Raw genomic sequence first — 20,207 nt, 5'->3', positions numbered from 1 at the left:
AATCTCAGTTTCACTCCCACAGCTTTCAGTGTACAGTTTGAACAGTTGAGTCTAAAATACCCTGGACTGGGCCAGGTGTGAGGGGGGGCTGGTCTCATTACTGAAGGGGGAGAGGAGGGGCTATAGTGAGTCATCTAACTCCTGTCTGACATGAATGTGACACAGGAATAGTAGTGGGGACTTCCTCTCAAGTCTTCATGTCAGAGACCTATGTAATACTTTATAATAAATAAACTACATGAAGCATTCATGAATAATAGTTAGTTTATGTTTTTGTTTTCAAATGACTTCTTAAATAACCCATTTCTAAATGTACAAGAAACACTAAAGACACTGGCCGGGTTTCCCAGATTTGTTAAGAAGCTCTTAACTCTAAGAGCTTCTTAAGAACGTTCTAAGAGCGTTCTAGAGCGCTTTTCGAACGTTCTTAAGAAGCTCTTAGCGTTAAGAGCTTCTTAACGAATCTGGGAAACCCGGCCACTGTCAACCTGATAAGTGTTTAGCATGAGGAACAGTCCTAGATACACATCATAGTGGTATGTTCTGCATGCTTGTGTGTATTACAGGGCTTGGCTGAGGGAGACATCGTTACTTCAGTCATATTTGGGCATTCCTTAAGCAGCTCAATTAATGTATACTTTTCTTTTTTTTCTTTTTTTATCATGGACCTTTTAAATCTTTATTGGATGGTGTCAGTTCAAGGTAGACAGGGAAGGCAGGGGGGAGAGAAGGGGGAAGACATGCAGCCAAGGGCCCAGGTCGGATCAGAACCCAGGCTGCTGTTTGAGGGCCTCAGCCCATGTGGTACCCACTCTACCCAATGAATGTGGTGCCCACAGAGTTTCCAGTTCCACTGTGATCACTTGATCATCATGATGTCACTGTCCGTCACTTATGTATTACAGTGTGGGTTGATGGCTTCAAGAAACAATGTTTGAGTTGAAGCCTTCTCATTCAACAAGCACCAAATCTCTGAATTGAGCCTTGCAAAAGGTGTCCATGTTCCTCTATTCTCTGCGACAGCAGAGGCTTCGAGGAAATAAACAGGGAAGAGCTACCAAAGGATTCTCCTACATGTGCCTCTGAGTCTCTAAGAATGATCATGGCAGTCATCTGTCAAAGGAAATGCCAACTGAATTCTATGGACATTATAGCAACGTTTTTACAGGGCAAAGAATTGACTCGAAATATTTACATTCGTCCACCACCAGAGGCTCAGAACCAAGAAATTATGTGGAAACTGAAGAAATGTGTTTACGGACTAGCAGACGCCTCTCTTTATTGGTACAATAAAGTGAAAGATAGAAGATAGAAGTCATATATATTTGATACCTTTTTGTTGTCGTCTATTTGACATAACTTTGTAATTGTTTGACGCCATCCTCTGCTACCAATGTTAACTTGAATAGACGACAACAAAAATGGAGCTCTCCGTACACATGCATCACAGTCATTGTTCACTTTTAAAACTTCCCTTCCCGAACCGCACATGGGCAGTTATACTTAACAGACGATATCTAGCAATCAGTGAGGAAGAGAGAGACCAGCTCCAGGAAGACTATGCAGGTATCAGGGCTGGGTAGAAAAGGGGGAGACCAGCAGAGACGGTGTGAGGAAGATAAGGACTCTCAGGCAGCTTTTAAAGACCTCAGAGGGCAGAGAGACAAGGAGAGAGAGACTGCAGTTGACCTGAGGAGCAGTGAAACAGGACCGGTATGCAAAGGTCCTTCCTGGAGACACTGTGAACCCTTCACACTAAATGTATGGGTCAGATACACAATGAACCCTTCACACCAACTGTATTGGTCAGAGCACAAATACAGACTCTGAATACATTCAATCTACTGAGAGATATTCAGTATCAGTGACCTGTTCAGCAATAACAGCAGTTCAGTCAAGACATTCACATGATAACCATGGACATGGAAATTGGTTTGGTGGAGTGGATGTATCTAGGGGAGGCACTCCCTGCCTCTATCATTAGCTAGCAACATACATAGCATATGAGGCAGTGAGCAAATAGAGTAATAATCCCCCTGATGGATAATAAATACAGACAAAATAGGGAGATGGGGATGGTGGAGAGTGATGTTCTGCTTTGAGTCCTGATGAATGTAAACAGTAACAGATTCAATCAGTCTGTATGAGTCAAAGTCAATAAGGACAGATTTCATAATAGCTAAAGAATGAATATAGACGGAAATACATTCCATCATAAACAACTTTATATGTTGGAGTGCTTTGACATGAGGGTGGTTTAGGTAACATATGAGCATCACTGATAAATTAATCTCAGTGTAACAAAGGCCAGTCAGTGTTCCACGTCACTGTCTCTTCCCCCTCAGCACCTGCAGTAGGTCCCAGCTGTAGCAGTGCAGTCACTGTGCAGTCTGACTGAGGGAGGTTTTTGTACGGCTCTGTATCACTGTGTGAACACTGGACCACTGTGTCCACTCTGACAGTAGTAATCTCCTGCATCTTCAGCCTGGACTCCACTGATGGTCAGAGTGAAGTCACTCCCAGATCCACTACCACTGAATCTAGATGGAGTATCAGACTCAAGTTCTGTAGCCCCGTAAATGAGGAGTTTAGGAGCTTCTCCTGGTCTCTGGAGATACCAGGCTAGGAAGTCATCATTTAACACAGGACTGCTAACTCTACATCCTATAGAGACTGTATCTCCTGCAAGAACAGCTTTCACTGCAGGAGTCTGAGTCACAGTGTACTGCCCTCTGGACTCTGGGTGTGAAGAGAGAAGATAAAAAAAAAGACACAAACGTTAAGGATACGTCTGGATATGACAAAACATACGCATTGCAGTGGTTAACAAGTGGTTAAGATTACAGGTAATACTGAAGTTGATCTTTTATAACAGAACTCTCTTACCCTGTATGAAGACAGCTAGAGTCCAGATGAAGATGGTGATCAGAGTCATGGTTGTTGTGGGTTCTGTTGTCATGAAGAACAGCTCTCAGTCATGAGGTGTTAAACTCACAGGACTATAAACACTCCCAGACCACTGAAGCATGTGCTGCTTATGCAAAGTGTCCTCTCTGTTCAGACACACTTTCTGAACCCACAGAGAAATTGTAGTTGAAGAAATATGTGAACTGAGGCTTGATGCTGTGTCTCAATGATCACGGTCTCTGTCTTCCTCTAGTGGTCAGTGTGGAAAGATGGGTGAGAAGTGGAGTGCGGCACCTAGGAATGAAGACCGTGAACTAACCAGTTTTTCTATGTCTACTGTGCAGCTACAGACCGAGTCATTCCAAAGAAGCCTGGCCTCCTGAGGCAGAGGAGAAGAACCTCTACAGCAATAATTCTACTAAAGATGGCTGACCTGAGAAGTCCTTTAGTCGTTATTCATTAAAGGCACAGCTGTGCAAACATGACTGTCCAACTCCTCTGTTGTGGCTGTGCTATACATACAGGTCTCTGTGTGATTGTTACACATGGTACACCCTTTCATGAAATAAAACTATCATAGAGGTACACAGTAGTATTCCATGCAGAAACTTGACATCTCATCCCGTATCTTAGAAGGAAGTATTGTATAGATAGTATGTGTACTTGTTACTTCAGGGTAAACAAGTCACTCTATAACATGCACTTCATTCATTTGACCACCAAGACCCAGGCAGTGATGGATCAATTATTTGTACTAATACAATTCTGTAATTAATTCTAAGTAAGCATGTATGTTTCTTCTTGGCAACCAGCGATGGTTTCCGATGAGTTATCATCATTAAATACTGTACATATTCTCACCTTCTACTTTTACTGGAGTCTCCTTAATGTAAAACACACATAAACAGATCTACAATCTTCTTGTAACATTGTTTGTTCTAGAAGATAATGGTAGAGTAGTTGTTGTTGTTTAGACCTGTGAGCTGCACTCCAGAGAGCAGATGTGAAGCAGGGAGAGTACTTCCTCATAGCTTGAGGAGGTTTTTGTACGGCTGTTTTTCACTGTGTGAACGGGAAAGCTTCATGTTGTTGACAGTAGTAATCTCCTGCATCCTCAGCCTGGACGTTATTGATCGTCAGTGCGAAATCAATGTCATATCCTGTGCCATGATACCTGCCTGCCTTGATACCAGCCCTTCCCGCAGTATCCAAGTTGATGATGAATTTAGGAGCTTGTCCAGGTTTGTGATGGTACCAGGCTAGGTCATCATCGATGTTACTGCTGGCTTTACAGCTGAGAGTGGCAGAACCTCCAGGCTGTACCAACACAGCTGCAGGACTCTGGGTCATCAGGATGTCACCTGCACACCCTGACATGAGCAAGCATCAGATTGTTATTGAGAAAGAAGAAAGAATACAAATCAACAGAAGCAGTCGTCATGTCAACGTCAGCTCTAAACATCCTCATCTTTAAGGTCTTTAAAGCACTGCAGTGTTTTTAGAGAGGGAGGATGAGTTCAGTAAGATCTGATTGTAAATGACTTACCTGTGAAGAGCATGGCCAGTACTACGATGGACAGGGAGCTTGAAGACATGGCTGTCTTGAGGTTCTGATCCAGTGAGTGATGAGTGTTGGACAGGCATGGTTATAAACACTGCTGACTACGCAAACAACACAAGCTCTATATGCAAATGTTCCAGAGACGCTCATGAAAACATCAGTGCTGCAACGTTGTGGTTGATGGTCTGACGCTACCGTGAGTGAATAATAGTGACCTGACTCCCTGCAGTGCCTCCTGTTAGACTAGTCATTGCTCCTGATGTGCATTAGGAGCATTCTTTACTTTGACAAACTGAAGAGAGTCTGGATCTGTGACTTTTACAGACAAGGCACATTGTTTATATTCCTTAATCTGAATTTAGAAAGTATGCATTTAGGACATTTGTGAATGTTTACCACTCTCAGCTGGATATTAAATGAACAAGGACCTATGTAGATTACAGATGAATAAAGATCAACTGTTATGTATAATCTCAATCATGGAAAAGTAGTCCAAGGATTCAGATCATATTGATTATGATGATTATCACTACTATAACTGCAATGATCATCATCCTCATCGTCATGGTTTTCAGGGAGAGACAAAGGGTGTGTTCAGTATGTGATATTTGATGTTTCATGTGACCTCATCTACTGACCGGTGTTCCACGTCACTGTCTCTTCCCCCTCAGCACCTGCAGTAGGTCCCAGCTGTAGCAGTGCAGTCACTGTGCAGTCTGACCGAGGGAGATTTTTGTACGGCTCTGTATCACTGTGTGAACACCCAGACACTGTTATGGTAGTGTACACTCTGACAGTAGTAATCTTCTGCATCTTCAGTCTGGACTCCACTGATGGTCAGAGTGAAGTCACTATGTGTTCCGCTACCACTGAATCTAAAATGAGTTCCTGTGTACAAGGTATTAGCGTAGTAAATGAGGAGTTTAGGAGCTTCTCCAGCAGGGGCCTCATGTATAAAGGATTGCGCAGCTTTCATACCAGAAGATGGCGTACGGCCAAAACTCAAAAAGTCCCTATGCACAGAAATATTCACATGTATAAAACCGGTCGTACGCCAGGTCCTGCGCACCTTTCCTTTATAAATCACAATCAACGTGAGATTGACCGCACGTGAACGAGCCACTGACCCCGCCTTGCCTCCTCCCATAAATTAATATGCTATTAATATGCCTCAGGAGCGCCTATAAATGCCCTCCTGAGGTCATTTCGTTGTCTGAATTAGGCTACCGTATTTATTCGAATAAACGCCGCCCTCGAAGAAACGCAGCACCAAAAATGAACGTTAAACGCTGCAGCGTTTATTTGAAGAAACACGGTGACTGTGAGATCGAGGTTCTGACAACAGAGGTGGAGGCGAGAAAATGTGTCCTGTTTGGCGGCCTGTCATCAGGTATTAGTGACAAAAGACAGCACTTTGAGATTTACCTAAATGTAAAGTGCATTACAAATTAAATTATCATTATTATTATAGGGCCATTAATGCTGTGGGTTCAGAAAACCGGACCATGGCAGAAATTAAGAAGAAATGGTCCAATATAAAACTTTAAATGAAGAAACGAGTGGTACGTGGCGCAACGTAACAGCATGATTTTGTCGTTCGTTTGACAGCCTCAAGTTTAACAGAGGTTATTAAGTGGTGGCGGTATAAACAGAAGGCTATAGCATTTCCCGTTTTGGGTTTTGGCATTTTGATATGATCATCCACATTAATGATCAAACGTTTATTTTTATGTTTTTTGAATAGTCAACGTCATAAACGTACAAGTGGAAACTTTATTTTGTAATGTTTTGTGAGTCTTGGCACTTTTCAGTTAGAATTCGCCATGTTACAGAGCCAGACAAGACTTTGCGGACGGTCCGCACATTCTCACGTTTGCTCAAAAGTTTCCGTGACGGCCCGCACATTCTCACGTCAAGTAAATCTTTATACATCACAAAGTGTGCGTAAAAACCATCGTATGCAAGCTTTTTGTGTTTACGCAACGTTTACACATGAGGCCAGATCCTTGGCTTGAAGCAAAGGCCCCGATGGATCTTGGTGGCATTGCATTTCTATTTCAGCAACCGGCTCGTTCAGGTGAACTCAAGTCAAAATATCTAAATCTATCTTCCTTCACTATTTTCCTGTTCTCGCATACACACACACACACATAGATTCTAGTATGCATACCAACACACACACACACACACACACACACACACACACACACACACACACACACACACACACACACACACACACACACACACACACACAAACACACACCCACACACACACAGACACAAAAATAAGCTAGCATTTGTTTGCACGCTCAGACAAAAACATGTCAGCGAGCAGGTTACACACAAATACATACATACATACATACATACACACACACATACTGTGGGTCTGAGGAAAGATGTCTGGAAAGTGGTTGGTTGGTTGTCCTTTTTTCCACTAGGGAGCAGCATGACCCAAACAGTCAGTAACATCTATAAACTCAGATAAATAAAATAATTATAATTCTTGTCAGACTGTCTCTCTGACTCTCACTATCATCCAGTTATTATTCTAGCCTCGTCAGCTGTGAGTTCAAGTGTAGAATAACATCCTTTCATTTGTGTTCAAAAAGGATGAGGACTGAAGGAACACATTTTATAAAATGAAAAACTAATAATGATAATTAAAAAAAAAAAATAATCAAATATGAGACATTCTATGTTCACAATTATCTGTCATTTTTATTCAAACTGGTATTTCCCTTATATACTTTGAGGTGCATAGCCACGAGGAGGATGAACATACAGAATACAGGTACAGAGGAAGGTTAGACTTTCATTGTAGATGTGGTCAGGCGAGCGTGGTGACAGTCCAGTCAGTGACCCCGTTACAGAGAGGGTGGTGTGTACTCAGACCAGACCTCCATGTCTGACCACCTGTCTGTCTGACCACCTGTCTGTCTGACCACCTGTCTGTCTGACCACATGTCTGTCTGATCACCTGTCTGTATGACCACATGTCTGACTGACCACCTGTCTGTCTGGTCACCTGTCTGTCTGACCACCTGTCTGACTGACAACTTGTTTTTACCTGCACATCAATTGTAAGAAGAGATACATCTAGACCACATGGGGCCTTAGGCTTTCTCAGCCTGGTTAAAATGCAGTTGGGCAAAAAAGATTTCTGCAGGAGGTTGAGACACCTCCACCTCACTGATTCAGGGTCAGACGTAAAGTCATGGTTCCTGTTGAGAACTGGAGGCAGATTGATCAGGTGATCTGACCCCTGACCAGCCTTGTTGGTCTGCTCTGCTGTGGAATGTGGGAAGTGAGAAGCTGACCAGTAGACTCCTGGCTTGGCAGTGGAGTGGTTGCTCCGGCAGTAAGGGTAGTTCCTATCAAATCTACCTTCAATCCAAATCTAAAGGAGGAACCTGGAGTGTAATCCCATCCTGCAGCTGCCAGATTTCAGTTTGTACTGGTAGTGTAGAGCCCATCCTAACTTCTAACAAAATTTGGTTTGAATATATGTATAGATTCGCATTTTTTGTGAAGTATTTTCTTTTATGACAAATACAAATTATTTTCTTTGCAGATGCCCTGTTAGCTTCAGCATGGTGGTTCCCACCAGCCTAGCAACAGTGGTGTCCAACAGTGTCCCTGGTAAGTGTGAGGTCTGTGGATCGAGTACCAGAAGCTGCCACCAGAGGGCAGTGTTGAGCTGCATGCAGTATTATAAAACATGCAGCATATGATGCGCCACTGCGTCTGGCTTCTCACAGGCCTAGCTCATCTCTGCTGCAGTCATCAGGCATGACCAGCAGAGCTCAGAGCTTGTGGATTTGCTCGTAATATAAGGGGTTGGAGCAGGCATTACTAGTAGAAAGAAGAGCAGTGATTGGAGCAGAGATAGAGGGGGGGGGGGGCAAACTTAATAACTTAACATCCCACCTCGGCTAAAATTTGTAGTGAAAAGCATACAATTTGTCCTATTAGACACACACAAGGATCAAACAGCTACATAATTAAAACTGGGACATACATGAATGGTTTGGTGGTGAATGAATGATCCCTGACCACGGCAGTTTGTTCCAACAGTGACACTGACAGGAACGAGTCAGCAGTATTGCTTTTCCTTAAAGGAAGACTTTGAATGTCCCTCCTTCACTCAGAGAAACACTTTTCTAGCAAAACAAGGAGGCAATATACTATTTGTGTGTGTGTGTGTAAGAGAGAGAGACAGAGAGAGGACAGTGTGTGTGTAAGTAAGAGAGAGAGCGATGATAGCCATGTGTGTGTGTGAGTGAGAGAGGGGAGCATGTGTGTGTGTTTATGTGCTGCTTCTGGTAATACAATCAAGCCAAAAATTGCCTCCTTGCGTGTTTAACATTCACAGGGTGTGTTTAGGGTAAAACCAAGGCAAGAAGATGAACTATGACCTTTCAGGTCGTGCACAGGTCAGGCAGAGCGCCACCATACCACACATTTGCACAACATAAAGCAAGCCATACCATCATTCTGTCACCCAAGACATTTGAGTGTTGTTATGGCAACGCCCAGGCTAAAAGCTTATCCTGGGCACACCATGGCCAGAGCTCCTGATCACATGTTAAGTCAACAACTTCTGCAAGGTGCACAGTTACCCCAGGTGGTGGTGATCAATCTTGCCTAGGGCGCCAAATGTACTAGGACCGGTACTGCAAAGCCTTCCTTCAGAATCACCGTGGCCCCTCCCCTAACCTCACCTGGACAACATAACTTCCTGTATTCTCCTCGGGCTCCTCCCCTCCCACAAAGACATTCTACATCAGTGGTGATCGGAGAGATTAAGAGTAAAGTAGCTGAATATGGAGCCCCATCACATCCATAACTACCAACAAAAAGCTAGAGCACAAACAGGGACATCAATGCGATGTGGCAACATAATGATACAATGTTGACCCAGACAATTGTACGCCCCAAGTCGTCCACAAACAACATCACCTATAAAACAGTTGACATTTGTAGCTTTCTGTGACATGGACAAAAGGTATGGCTCTCATTCGACAGGTCAAAGAGTTTCAGGTTCCAGTTCCCCTGTTGTCCCCCTCGCATGTCACTTTGGATTGAAGCTTATGCTAAATCATTACAATATTCCTTACTGTCAGCAGTCTGGTGAAATTAAGCTCAAATAAATGTCACCACAATCAAAAGCTTGCCTAATGGACATTTAACAATACTGACAGTATACTGCAGCTACGATAATACTCCGGTTACTCCAACTACACTTTGTAGACGGGTATGTATAAATTCCATGGCGTCTTAGATTCTAAACTAATAGACAACGACAGAGCCGAAGGTTAAAACCAGCAGCATCTCTGTCTTCACCCTGTACTGCTGGTCACAGGACAGCGTTCACTTTTACAGGATTATTTGTAGTTTCTTTCTACAAACCTACTTAAAGGGAAGGTGCCGTGAAGGGTTGAGATGCGCGTGAGTCACTTTGTAAACAACAGACAGAACCCCCAGCAGGAACAGGATGTTCGTGTGATTCCTGACCACGCTGGTGGGTGTGTGTGTGTGTGTGGGGGGGGCATTCTGCTCCCACAGGTCAGCTTAAATTCAAACGTCATCAGCCCCCATCTATGACACTTCTCTCAGGTAAACCCGGTATCATAGCTGCTATGTGCTGCACATACAAAACAGAACACATGCTAAGAAAAATCATTTGTTAGTTATTATTAAAGCAGCAAAGGAAGGTAATTCTTCTCTATATGGAGGTTTGTTTCCAGGGATTGTCTTTTGAAGGGGTAAGAATTTGAAAACTTGGAAGGGGTATTTTGTAGCAGTGTCATTCCTCCCTAAAACAAAGGGAGCTAAAAGCAAGACCAGGCACCTGTGTTTCATCTAAAGCAAAATAATAAAAATAATCAATAAATCAGTCAGATCAGAAAAGTGCTTGGCCAGATCCAACACATGATCCAATGACCTCTCCTCTCTCTGCCCAGTCGTAGCAACTGATTGGAACCCTGAATCTGGACCTAAACTCCCAGGCTGTGACCCCTGACCCTAATGAAACCCTCCCACTTCCTATAATAGTCTTCAGAGCTTCCTCAGAACCTGGACCAAAACCAGAAACAGACCCCAGGACTCAGGTCCATGTCCCATGTCCCATGTCCAGGACCTGGACCAATATCATGAGTCAATAGTGTGTTTTGGCTTCAGGCAGCCATGGGGCAGTGTCATACTGAACATGGGTCCCGTGTGGTCAGAGCAGTGACTGTCTGGTTGGAATTGTTCTATATCTTGTATACATATCTTGTGCTATCTAACTACTGTACACAGTATGGCAGTCAGTAGTATATGGCAGTGTGTGGGTGATACTGTCTAGTTGGTCAGTGCAGAAGGGAAGAGAACAGCACAAAGTTTTCTAGAAGGTTCCACAGTTCTCTAGAGAGGTTCTGGCTCACTATGGTCCAGGTAACAGCCTGGTTCTATGACATATCACGTACATGTTTTACATTCTGATTTTCAGATTGCAAAATTGTAAGGGGTCATTGGTGTGTGTTGGATCCAGCAGGAACACCTTTTGTTTACCTCAAAATCCCAAGCAAAATCTAAAATATGTATTTTACATGACATTGGTTTTCACCTACAGTAGGATTATATCATATTTTATATATATATATATCTTTCGTTCTCTAGCTCTGTCATATATGCGAGTGTACATATACACGTGTGCAAGTGCCTCCATCCAGCACGTCCACACATGGCTACAAACACACAGACGTCATCAAGCCTTTGGTGTTGCTTTGTCATCTCCTTTGGCTCCTGATAATCCGTTTTCTGTGTTGTCATTTCCTGAAGAGCTCACAAGGCACTCTTTGCTGAAGAGAGACAGAGAGAGAGTGAGTGGGCAAGAGAGAAATAGAGGAGAGGGAGAGCACAAACGAAAGAGAGATGTTTTGTCACATACTGAAGACATTTCCAAAGAGTTTTGCCAGTTCTGATGCCTTTCTATTTGAAAGGTTAGCAGTTTCAGCTGTGCGTTGTGGGAGAAATCGAGGATTTGCTCTGTGCTGTTTCGCCACCTGTAGTCAGGCCTATATTCTAGGAGTTCTGATATGATAAGCACCTGCTCTTTCCAGGACGGTCATGGATACCCAATATTGATTACAGTAGGAACCCAAAGTATACAAATGAATAATGAGAGAGATCAGCTAGTCTACTGATTGCGATGAACATAAGCACATATGATGTGCTAAATTCCTCCCACAGCAGTCGCTACGACACTTACTTCTTATCCTGGTCCTTGAGCACAAAATTCAGAACCAGGGCTTTGACCACCATGACAACTATAATCAAGCCGATGACTCCGCCCACCACAGACACAATGATGGTGGTTAAAGTGGTGTCCACCTCTTTCACTGCAGAGAAAAACACAGAGACGGAGAGTGTGTGTGTGGGGGGGGGGGGATGTGGAAAGTGTGTGCACAGTATGGGAGCATTAGTAACAGTATATATCAGCGTGGTCTGTCTTACGCTCTCCGACCACGTAGAGCCTGTAGATGGCACTGTGGTTGCGGTTCTTCTCCTTGGGGTTGCGTGCGAAGCAGACGTATTCGCCCTCGTCCTCGTAGGTCACGTTCCACAGCAGGATGGAGATGTTGTTGATCTTACTGGAACCCACAAAGTCCACCCTCTCATGATACACGTACACCCTGGGCTCGATCCCCTCCGACGGGATCATGCCCTCACACAGCTGGGGAGAGAGGGATGGAGGGGAAGAGAGGGAGAGAGAGGGGAGAGGGAGGAGAGAGGGATGGTGAAGGGGGGAGAGAGAAGGAGGGAGGGGAGAGAGAAGGAGGGAAGAGGGATGGAGGGGGAGAGAGAGGGGAGGGGAGGGGGAGGAAAGATGGATGGAGGGGGAGAGAGAAGGAGGGAGGGGAGGAGAGAGGGATGGAGGGGGAGAGATAAGGAGGGAGGGGAGGGGAGGGGAGGAGAGAGGGATGGTGGAGGGGGGAGAGGGGGATGGATAGAAGGTAAAAGAGTATGGAGGGGAGGTGTGAGAAGTATGGAAGAGGGGCAGGGAGGGATGGTGGAGGGGGAGAGAATGAGGGTGGGGAGGGGAGAGAGAGTTAGTGGGGAGTGGAGAGAGGGATGAAGGGGAGGACAGAGGATGGTTGGAAGAGGGAAAGGCAGGGATGAGAAGGCAGCGCAGCGGGAACAGAAAGAAAGATAGAAGACAAAGGAAGTCAGTGAGAGGAGAGGGAAGAGAGGGAAGAGAGAAAGAAAGGACAAATGATTTAAAGTTTCACTTCATCACATCTGTACTACGTCTGAATAAACAACCTAGCGCTACACGTTTTCTACAACGGTAACATTGACTCCCACAGTTGGGAAGGGGACAATGTTGTACAGTGTTGAGGTCAGGCTTGGACAGAGAGATGGGGGTCAGGGTTGGACAGTGAAGGGGTCAGGCTTGGAGTCAGGATTGAACAATGTCAGGGGTCAGGGTTAGATCAGTGTGTTGGGGTCAGGGGTCATGGAGTCGTCATGTTGTGTGTGGCGGACCCTGTTCATGGTGCCGTTGTCGTTGTAGTGCCAGTTGAAGTAGAGGTTCTTGATGCCAATGCAGCTGGCGTAGGTGCAGGGCAGCAGGACTGTGCTGCCGTTCATCGCCTCTACGAAGGACACCTTCCCTGTGGACACCTCCAGACCCTGGGCACACCACACACCTGGTACAAACACAAGACATAACAACTGACCCTGGTATAGATACAAGACACAAGGACTGACCCTGGTATAGACACAAGACACCAGGACTGACCCTTATAACTGCACACTAGTCACTTATACACTGTCATTTTCAGCTACTGGTTGCACTATCAGTAACATTGCACTACTGTACCTCGCCACCAGGCTCCTGTATGGTCATTGACATAGTCACTGATCTGCAATTTTGCACTATTGTACTGTACTCCACTTAGGTTAGAATAGGTTATAGGGTTGAAATAGGTTTTATGTGCATTTAGGGTTAGTGTAGTGTATTATTTATTGTTATCTGTAATTTAGGAAGTTTTAGTATTAGGGTTAGTATAGTCAATTATGTTTTGCAATCTGTACAGATAAATATTGCTATCTGTATTGCTATCTGTATTGATAAATGACTAAATGACTAAATGACTAAATGACTAAATGTATATTTAGAAAGTTTCACTTATTTAAGCTCAGCATAGATGTAAATTATGTTCTGTGTACTTTTATGTTATGTTATGCCAAGTGCTTGCGTTGTCTTGTCTTAAGAATTTCAGTGCCCAGTCTGACCTTGTGTTGTTCTGTGTACCTGACAAATAAAAGACTTAAACTTGAACTTGAATGACAGAGACAATTCCCACCGATTCTGATCCAGAGGCTCAGACGAAACAATTCCCTTCTGACAAAACACAGAGGGGGAAATGATTTCCAACTTGACAGATAATGACCATGACAGGTAAATTTAACTTGTGTCAGTTAATCTTCCTCAAGCCTCTTTGTAAACCACAGCACAGCCATGTGAGGCTCTGACCCAGCAGGCAGGGAGAGATGTGTGTCCTTCATGAAAGCAGGGTGTGATCCCTGAGTCACCGCCACCCTGATGGAAGAGAGCGGCCCCCAGGCTCAAGAGCAGAGACACGCAGGGTAATCTATGGCTTCTCTCGCCGTGGCTGTCAACCCCCACAAGGACACACTTTAACTGGATTGGTTTAAAGGACACACACACCCACACTTACCCTCTGAAACGGACACACATTGACACTGAGAGGCACACAGACTGACGCACACGCACATTGAGGGGGAGGAGACTGAGGACAGACTGCTATCTCTGCTTCCTGCAGTTTGGCGGCCATGTTTGGAGGGACACAGCAGGCAATGGTATTCTCACTACGTGTCCTACACACACACACACACACACAACACACACACACACATCATGTGTCCTGCACACAGCACAGCTCCACGCTATTAATAACCCACTCATCCCAGCTCAACATTACATTCCTCTGACCAGACTCGCTGTGTCTAGGTGTCTCCCTCAATTAGACTTGCCTTCCGTCGTCTAAGCATTTCCTACCTAACTAAAGCCCATGACAATGTCTTCATTTAGCAGCGCCACCCGAGACCTCTTGATCTCCGGTCACATGTTCTTCCACCTGCATCTGGTGGAATGCAGGTGGAAGAGCTGCGTCAACTTTCATTACAATGTAAAGCAACCACCCTGGTGTACCCTGACCAGCCCTGGTGTACCCTGACCAACCCTGGTCCACCCTGACCAGCCCTGGTCCACCCTGACCAGCCCTGGTCCACCCTGACCAGCCCTGGTGTACCCTGACCAGCCCTGGTCCACCCTGACCAACCCTGGTCCACCCTGACCAGCCCTGGTCCACCCTGACCAGCCCTGGTCCACCCTGACCAGCCCTGGGGGACAGACTCTGCACTGTCTGACCCTGGACCAAGGAGAGAAAATGGAGGAGAAAAAGAGGAAATGGTAAATGAGAGGAAAGGAAAGGAAAAAGAGGAGGAGAGAAAATAAAGGAGGAGCGGAAAGAGAGGATGAAAAGAAAGATGGGAGGAAAAGAAAGGGAGAGGAAATGGAGGAGAAAACGAACAAGGGGAGAGGGAAGAGGAGAGGAGGTAGAGGGGGTGGAGATGGGGAGCAGAGAGAAGAGAGGAGGAAAGAGAGGGGAGTAAAGATGTGGTAAACAGGGGAGCTGAGAGGAATGAGAGGCAAAGAAGAAAGGATGAATTATTAAATGTGTTTATGGTGCGGAGGGGAAAGGCCCAGGAATGGGCAGAGGAGAGAGGGTGGAAGAAATTAAAATGTGAGGGATGGGAGAGAAGAGAGGGAGGCAGGGAGGGGGGTAGAAGGACAGGAAGAGAGAGAATGAGGCATGGGGGCACAGAAGAGGACTGCGAGATTGAGAAGGGTGGTAGAGGAGAAGTGGAGAGAGAGAAGGGGAAGTTGGAGTGGAGAAGGATTGGAGGGAGGGATAGAGGGACGTGGTGGAAGAGAGGTAAAGAGAGGATGGATGGATAGAGGGAAGTGGTGGAAGAGCATCATAGAAAAATGGTCTAATCAATTCTAATCTAATCACTCCAGGTGTTCACCACCATAGCCGATTAGGAACATATAACACAGGTGTGTGTGTGGCAGTGTGTGAGTGGGCCTGTGTGTGTGCGTATGTGTGTGCGCGCGTGTGTGTATGAAGACAAATGTTGAGGTCAGGGTAATCTCAGATTGGCATGGCATATCACAGCTGTGGTGTATTCATCAGGACCACTGAGGGAATTATGGGTATGGCTACAATTTTCTGTTGCCACGTTAGCTTTGGTCGTTAGGGTAGCTTTGGGTTGCCAGGTTAGCTTTGGGTTGCCAGGTTAGTTTTGGGTTGCCAGTGTAGACATGGCAAATATCAAAACTGCCTTGTCACCTGACAGTCATGATTAGATGCAGTAAATGTCTCGACCAAAACCTTGAATCATACAACTTGCAAATGTACAGTTTACACAGTCATCCACTGCAACACATATACACACAAAGCCCACAGACACACACAAACACATAAGTACAAACTCAAACATATTTACACACATACATACTCCGCACACACACACCTGCACTTCATGCCGCAGAGTGGGGAACAGCTGTGATAGATTAGATGAGATTGGACTGGATTTTTAATCTGGTTCCGAATGTGCATGGGATGAACCAGGCCTTCAGTACATAGATGAGCTAAGAGTGTGTGTGTGTGTGTGTGAAAGTGTGTGCGTGTGCCTTGGTGTGTGTGTGTGCGTTTGTGTGTGTGTGTGTGTGTACTACTAAAACAGATGTTGAGGTCAGGGTAATCTCAGTTTGGCATGGCATATCACAGCTGTGGTGTATTCAACAGGACCACTGAGGGAATTATGTGTATGGCTACAATTGAAAAGGTTTGCTTTGGGTTGCCAGGTTAGCTTTGGGGTTGTACGGTAATGTACAATATATTAATTTGGCATTCAGACCCCCTATTCCAAAGTGACATACGAGGAAGGGGGATTAGAACCTGAGAGAGACCTCTTGACCGTCCATATACTTATATAATCAGATTCTCTCGCTCAAAATATACCCAACCTGCCAGTGTAGACATGGTGTTATGTATTGAAGAGGTCTGTCCTTAACCACTGATAATGATTTCTATATTACTTTTATACAGTGGCCCTGAAGTGCAAGTAGCCTACTATTTGCTACATTCTTCGATAGCCAAACAAATGTTCTGGTGCACTTAACTCTGTCAGGCTACTGCATTTTGTACTTCTGTCGATCAATTTCATATTTCTTGTTAGTTAGCCTACTGCATCCAATCAGCGCTAAAGTGTAGTACCTACCCTTTCCGTTCAGAGTTAATGTAATGTGTTTTTGAGTTAATGTAATGTCGTTTTCCATTTGGGGGAGTGTGTTTTTGTATTGGGGGGAGGTGAACAAGTCATCCGATTTGGGGGGAGTTGACTCGTATTCGGGGAGAGTGTTTTCATTTGGGGGATGTACTCATATTAGGGGGTGTGTTTTGCACTTCAGGGCCACCGTACTTTTGTGCTGGTTTGAATGTTCTGAATATATTAAATATTGTTTGATCTATACCCTGTTATATTAAATTCATGAGGATATTAAACATCAAGGCCATAGGAGCCCTATTGAAAGACTTAACAAAAGCTATCAGCACCTTGAATACAAAGCTTCTCCCTGTGCTTGCAAAGGCTATATTGACATTTATGTTACATTTACGTAATAAATACTTTGATTTGTCTTGAACTTGTATTTGGCAAATGACTTACTTTTACAGCAATAGGGTACAATCTGAGACTTCTTCAGTATCTGAGAGCAAAATCAAGTCCAGAGTTTCATACAAATGAATACTAACCCTCATGAACTAGGCAAACGAGTATGCCAGTATTTCATGAGAATGAGATGGATACAGATAGCCCAATGTTGATATGTACTGACAACTGCTTTGAGCTGGAGGAACTAAAGGGATTTTGTTTTCTACAATACAGTACATTTTTTGATTCACTACACTGTCTCTGTCTGTCTGTCTGTCTGTATATATATCCGTTCATCTGCCTCAGTCACACACAAACACATCCTTTCACACACATACTGACACACACACACTCTCTCTCTCTCTTTCTCTCTCTCTCATCAAACTCATCCATACTCAAGAGCCTTGTATGGTCCCATACATATTAACCCCTGCTCTGCCAGCAGTGAGGACAGACTTGGCCTAGTTGCACAGCCTCTATTTCACCTTGACAATAATAACACAGAGATGACACACCCCAGGGGAATACTGTCAGGCTGGTTGTCCATGGTAACACAGACAGGCATGGTGGGGGGCTGTTGGGGGGCTGAAGGTCCATAGTAATTGGATGAGGATAGCTTTTTAGAGTGATGGTGCAAATCACTTTTTTTAAGGATGTGTCAACAGCATACTGACACAGCCAAATTATTCCACAAAAATGTCTCTACACAGACAATGATTTGGCTTTGTTTACCATTGATGTCACGTTGTATGGGTTTCTGAGTGTCCTAATGGTACTTCAGAGAACCCCCTATCCCCCTATCCCCCCGTCCCCTCCCACGCCACCAAAGTTAACGACGGGGTCAAGGCTTTTCTGTCGAGGTTCATGATGCGTCAATGGTGCCAGGAATGTTCAATTCCATTTAAACTGTGGTATTGATTTCCTGTTAAGGAGATGACACACACACACACACACATACACACACACACACACACACACACACACACACACACACACACACACACACACACAAGCACACTCACAAAGGAACACAAACACACAAACACACACACAAGTACACACACACACACACAGTCCCAATATAGAAAGTCCACTTCTCCCCTCCCTGTTCGGTGACTTGTAAACAGACATGCTACCCTTTCAACCAACAACAATACCAAGCTGGGGACAGACAGACAGACAGGGAGGGGGACAGAGAGGGAGACAGAGAGGGGGACAGAATGAGGGATAGAGAAAAAGATAGAGACAGATGAAAATAGATTAAAAAAAGGATACAAGGAAGGAAAAGAGGCTGAGAGAGAGAGAGAGAGAGAGAGAGAGAGAGAGAGAGAGAGAGAGAATAGCAACAAGACAAACACACAGTGGGGCAGTGAGAGAGGGAAAAAGACAGAGAACGAGTTGAGTGAGTATAGATGAGAGACTCACCCAGCAATAGAGAGATGACCAGCGTGGCGTGAATGACATCTCCAGTCTGTAAACACCTGGGCAGGGGTGCCCGCTCTCTCCCTGTCCTCCTCATGTCCACTTCTGTCTGTTTGTCTGCTACAGCTACTCTCAAACTGTGCGTGAGCGTGTTTGTCGGTTGGGGAGTTTGTGGGACAGAAGACGAGGTGGGACGCAAGGAACCAGCAAAGAGCAAACTGACGAAGGAAAGGCTTCTTCTCTAAGTCCCTCCCTCCAACGCTCCCCTGCCTTGTGCTGAGACCCGTGGATGTAGAGCACAAGAGAGGGAAAAATATATTTTTAAAGAGAAGTGGTGGAGTTCTGGCCAGTGAGGAACATTCCCATACAGATAAAAAAAAAAAAAAAAAAAGAAAGGATGAATGTCCCCGATTTTTCAATCTCTCTCGCTTTCTCTCTCTCCCTCTCTGCTCTTCAATCACTCTCTCCCAAACAGGGACACAGCAGTGATTATCAAGCCAGCGGAGGTCCCAGCCCGAGCGGCAGCTAGCGAAGCAGAGATCTGTCTCGCCTGCAGATCAGGAGAACCAGACTGGAGGCAGCCGGGGAGGTGAGCTCTCAGCCCAGCCCCAGAGACAGAGACGTGCGCTGGGACAAACAGCCTGGAGCAGAGCCAGCCAGCCGGGCCAGGGTTTTTTAGGCAGGCAGCGAACAGCGCAGCACAGAATGCAGGCAGCAGACAGGCGGGAGGCAGGCAGGCAGGCAGGCAGGCAGGCAGGCAGGCAGGCAGGCAGGCAGGCAGGCAGGCAGGCAGGCAGGCAGGGAGAATGGTTATGTGTGTGTGCATGCGTAAGTGTGTCTCTCCTGCCGGTGCAAAAAGGAGAGAACGAGGAGAGCTACTGCAGGGAGAGAGAGAGAGATAGAAGGAGACGGAGAGTGAGATAGAGAGAGGAAAGAGTGAGAGAGAAAGAGAGCAAGAGAGAGAGAGAGAGAGGAAAGAGTGAGAGAGAGGGGGAGGGAGAGAGCTAGGGAGACGGGGGAGAGAGAGCCAGAGCCAGAGCGGGGAAGGCAGAAGGAGGGGGCACCCAGGAGCTAAAAAAGCTATAAAACATGTATGCAGACACAAACGCACACACAGAAACAAACACACACACACTGACTCCGCTGACTCAGCTGAGTGGTGTGTGTGTGTATGTGTGGGGGGGGGGGGAGAGGGGGGGTTGTCACTGGTTTCACGAGTAAGTGGACAGAGCTATAGGCTGGGCGTACTGGTAATATAGGTTACAGACCATTCTCACTTCCTTTTCCGTTCCTTCATCCCTTGTTCCTGCTACCTCTCCCTTCTTCTGCAGTCTCTCTACCTGACTGTGCACCTAAATCTTCCTTTGGCTAAATGTAGCTTTCCTTATGGCTTCTCCCCAAACACTGCCCCCCAACCCCAAGTTACACACACTTTAGTACTACTGTCTTCTATATTTGATCTCCCAATCTCTCTTCTATCCCTATTTCTCTCTCTCACCCATGTTCTCCCCCCCCTCCT

At 45.4% G+C, this 20,207-nt stretch overlaps 1 protein-coding gene and 1 gene segment (V, D, J or C); both read right to left on the bottom strand.

Annotated features, from left to right (window-relative positions):
* Positions 1–3,706: 3,706 nt before the first annotated feature.
* On the bottom strand, positions 3,707–4,537 carry LOC124478160. The segment is given in 2 exon segments: positions 3,707–4,277; positions 4,454–4,537. Coding segments are annotated over 2 exon segments (360 nt in total).
* A 2,631-nt stretch (positions 4,538–7,168) lies between these two features.
* On the bottom strand, positions 7,169–19,431 carry scn4ba (sodium channel, voltage-gated, type IV, beta a). Its single transcript, XM_047036171.1, has 5 exons — positions 18,692–19,431; positions 13,004–13,167; positions 11,972–12,191; positions 11,727–11,856; positions 7,169–11,316 (listed from the first exon to the last, which is right to left on the bottom strand). Exons 1-5 carry the CDS (start codon positions 18,783–18,785, stop codon positions 11,223–11,225), a joined length of 702 nt encoding a protein of 233 aa, XP_046892127.1. The 5' UTR covers positions 18,786–19,431; the 3' UTR covers positions 7,169–11,222.
* Positions 19,432–20,207: the final 776 nt, after the last annotated feature.

The sequence above is a fragment of the Hypomesus transpacificus genome, chromosome 15, assembly GCF_021917145.1.
Source record: "Hypomesus transpacificus isolate Combined female chromosome 15, fHypTra1, whole genome shotgun sequence".
Lineage (NCBI taxonomy): Eukaryota > Metazoa > Chordata > Actinopteri > Osmeriformes > Osmeridae > Hypomesus > Hypomesus transpacificus.
The sequence above is the reverse complement of the archived record's forward strand: the minus strand, read 5'-3'. Positions and strand labels throughout refer to the sequence as shown.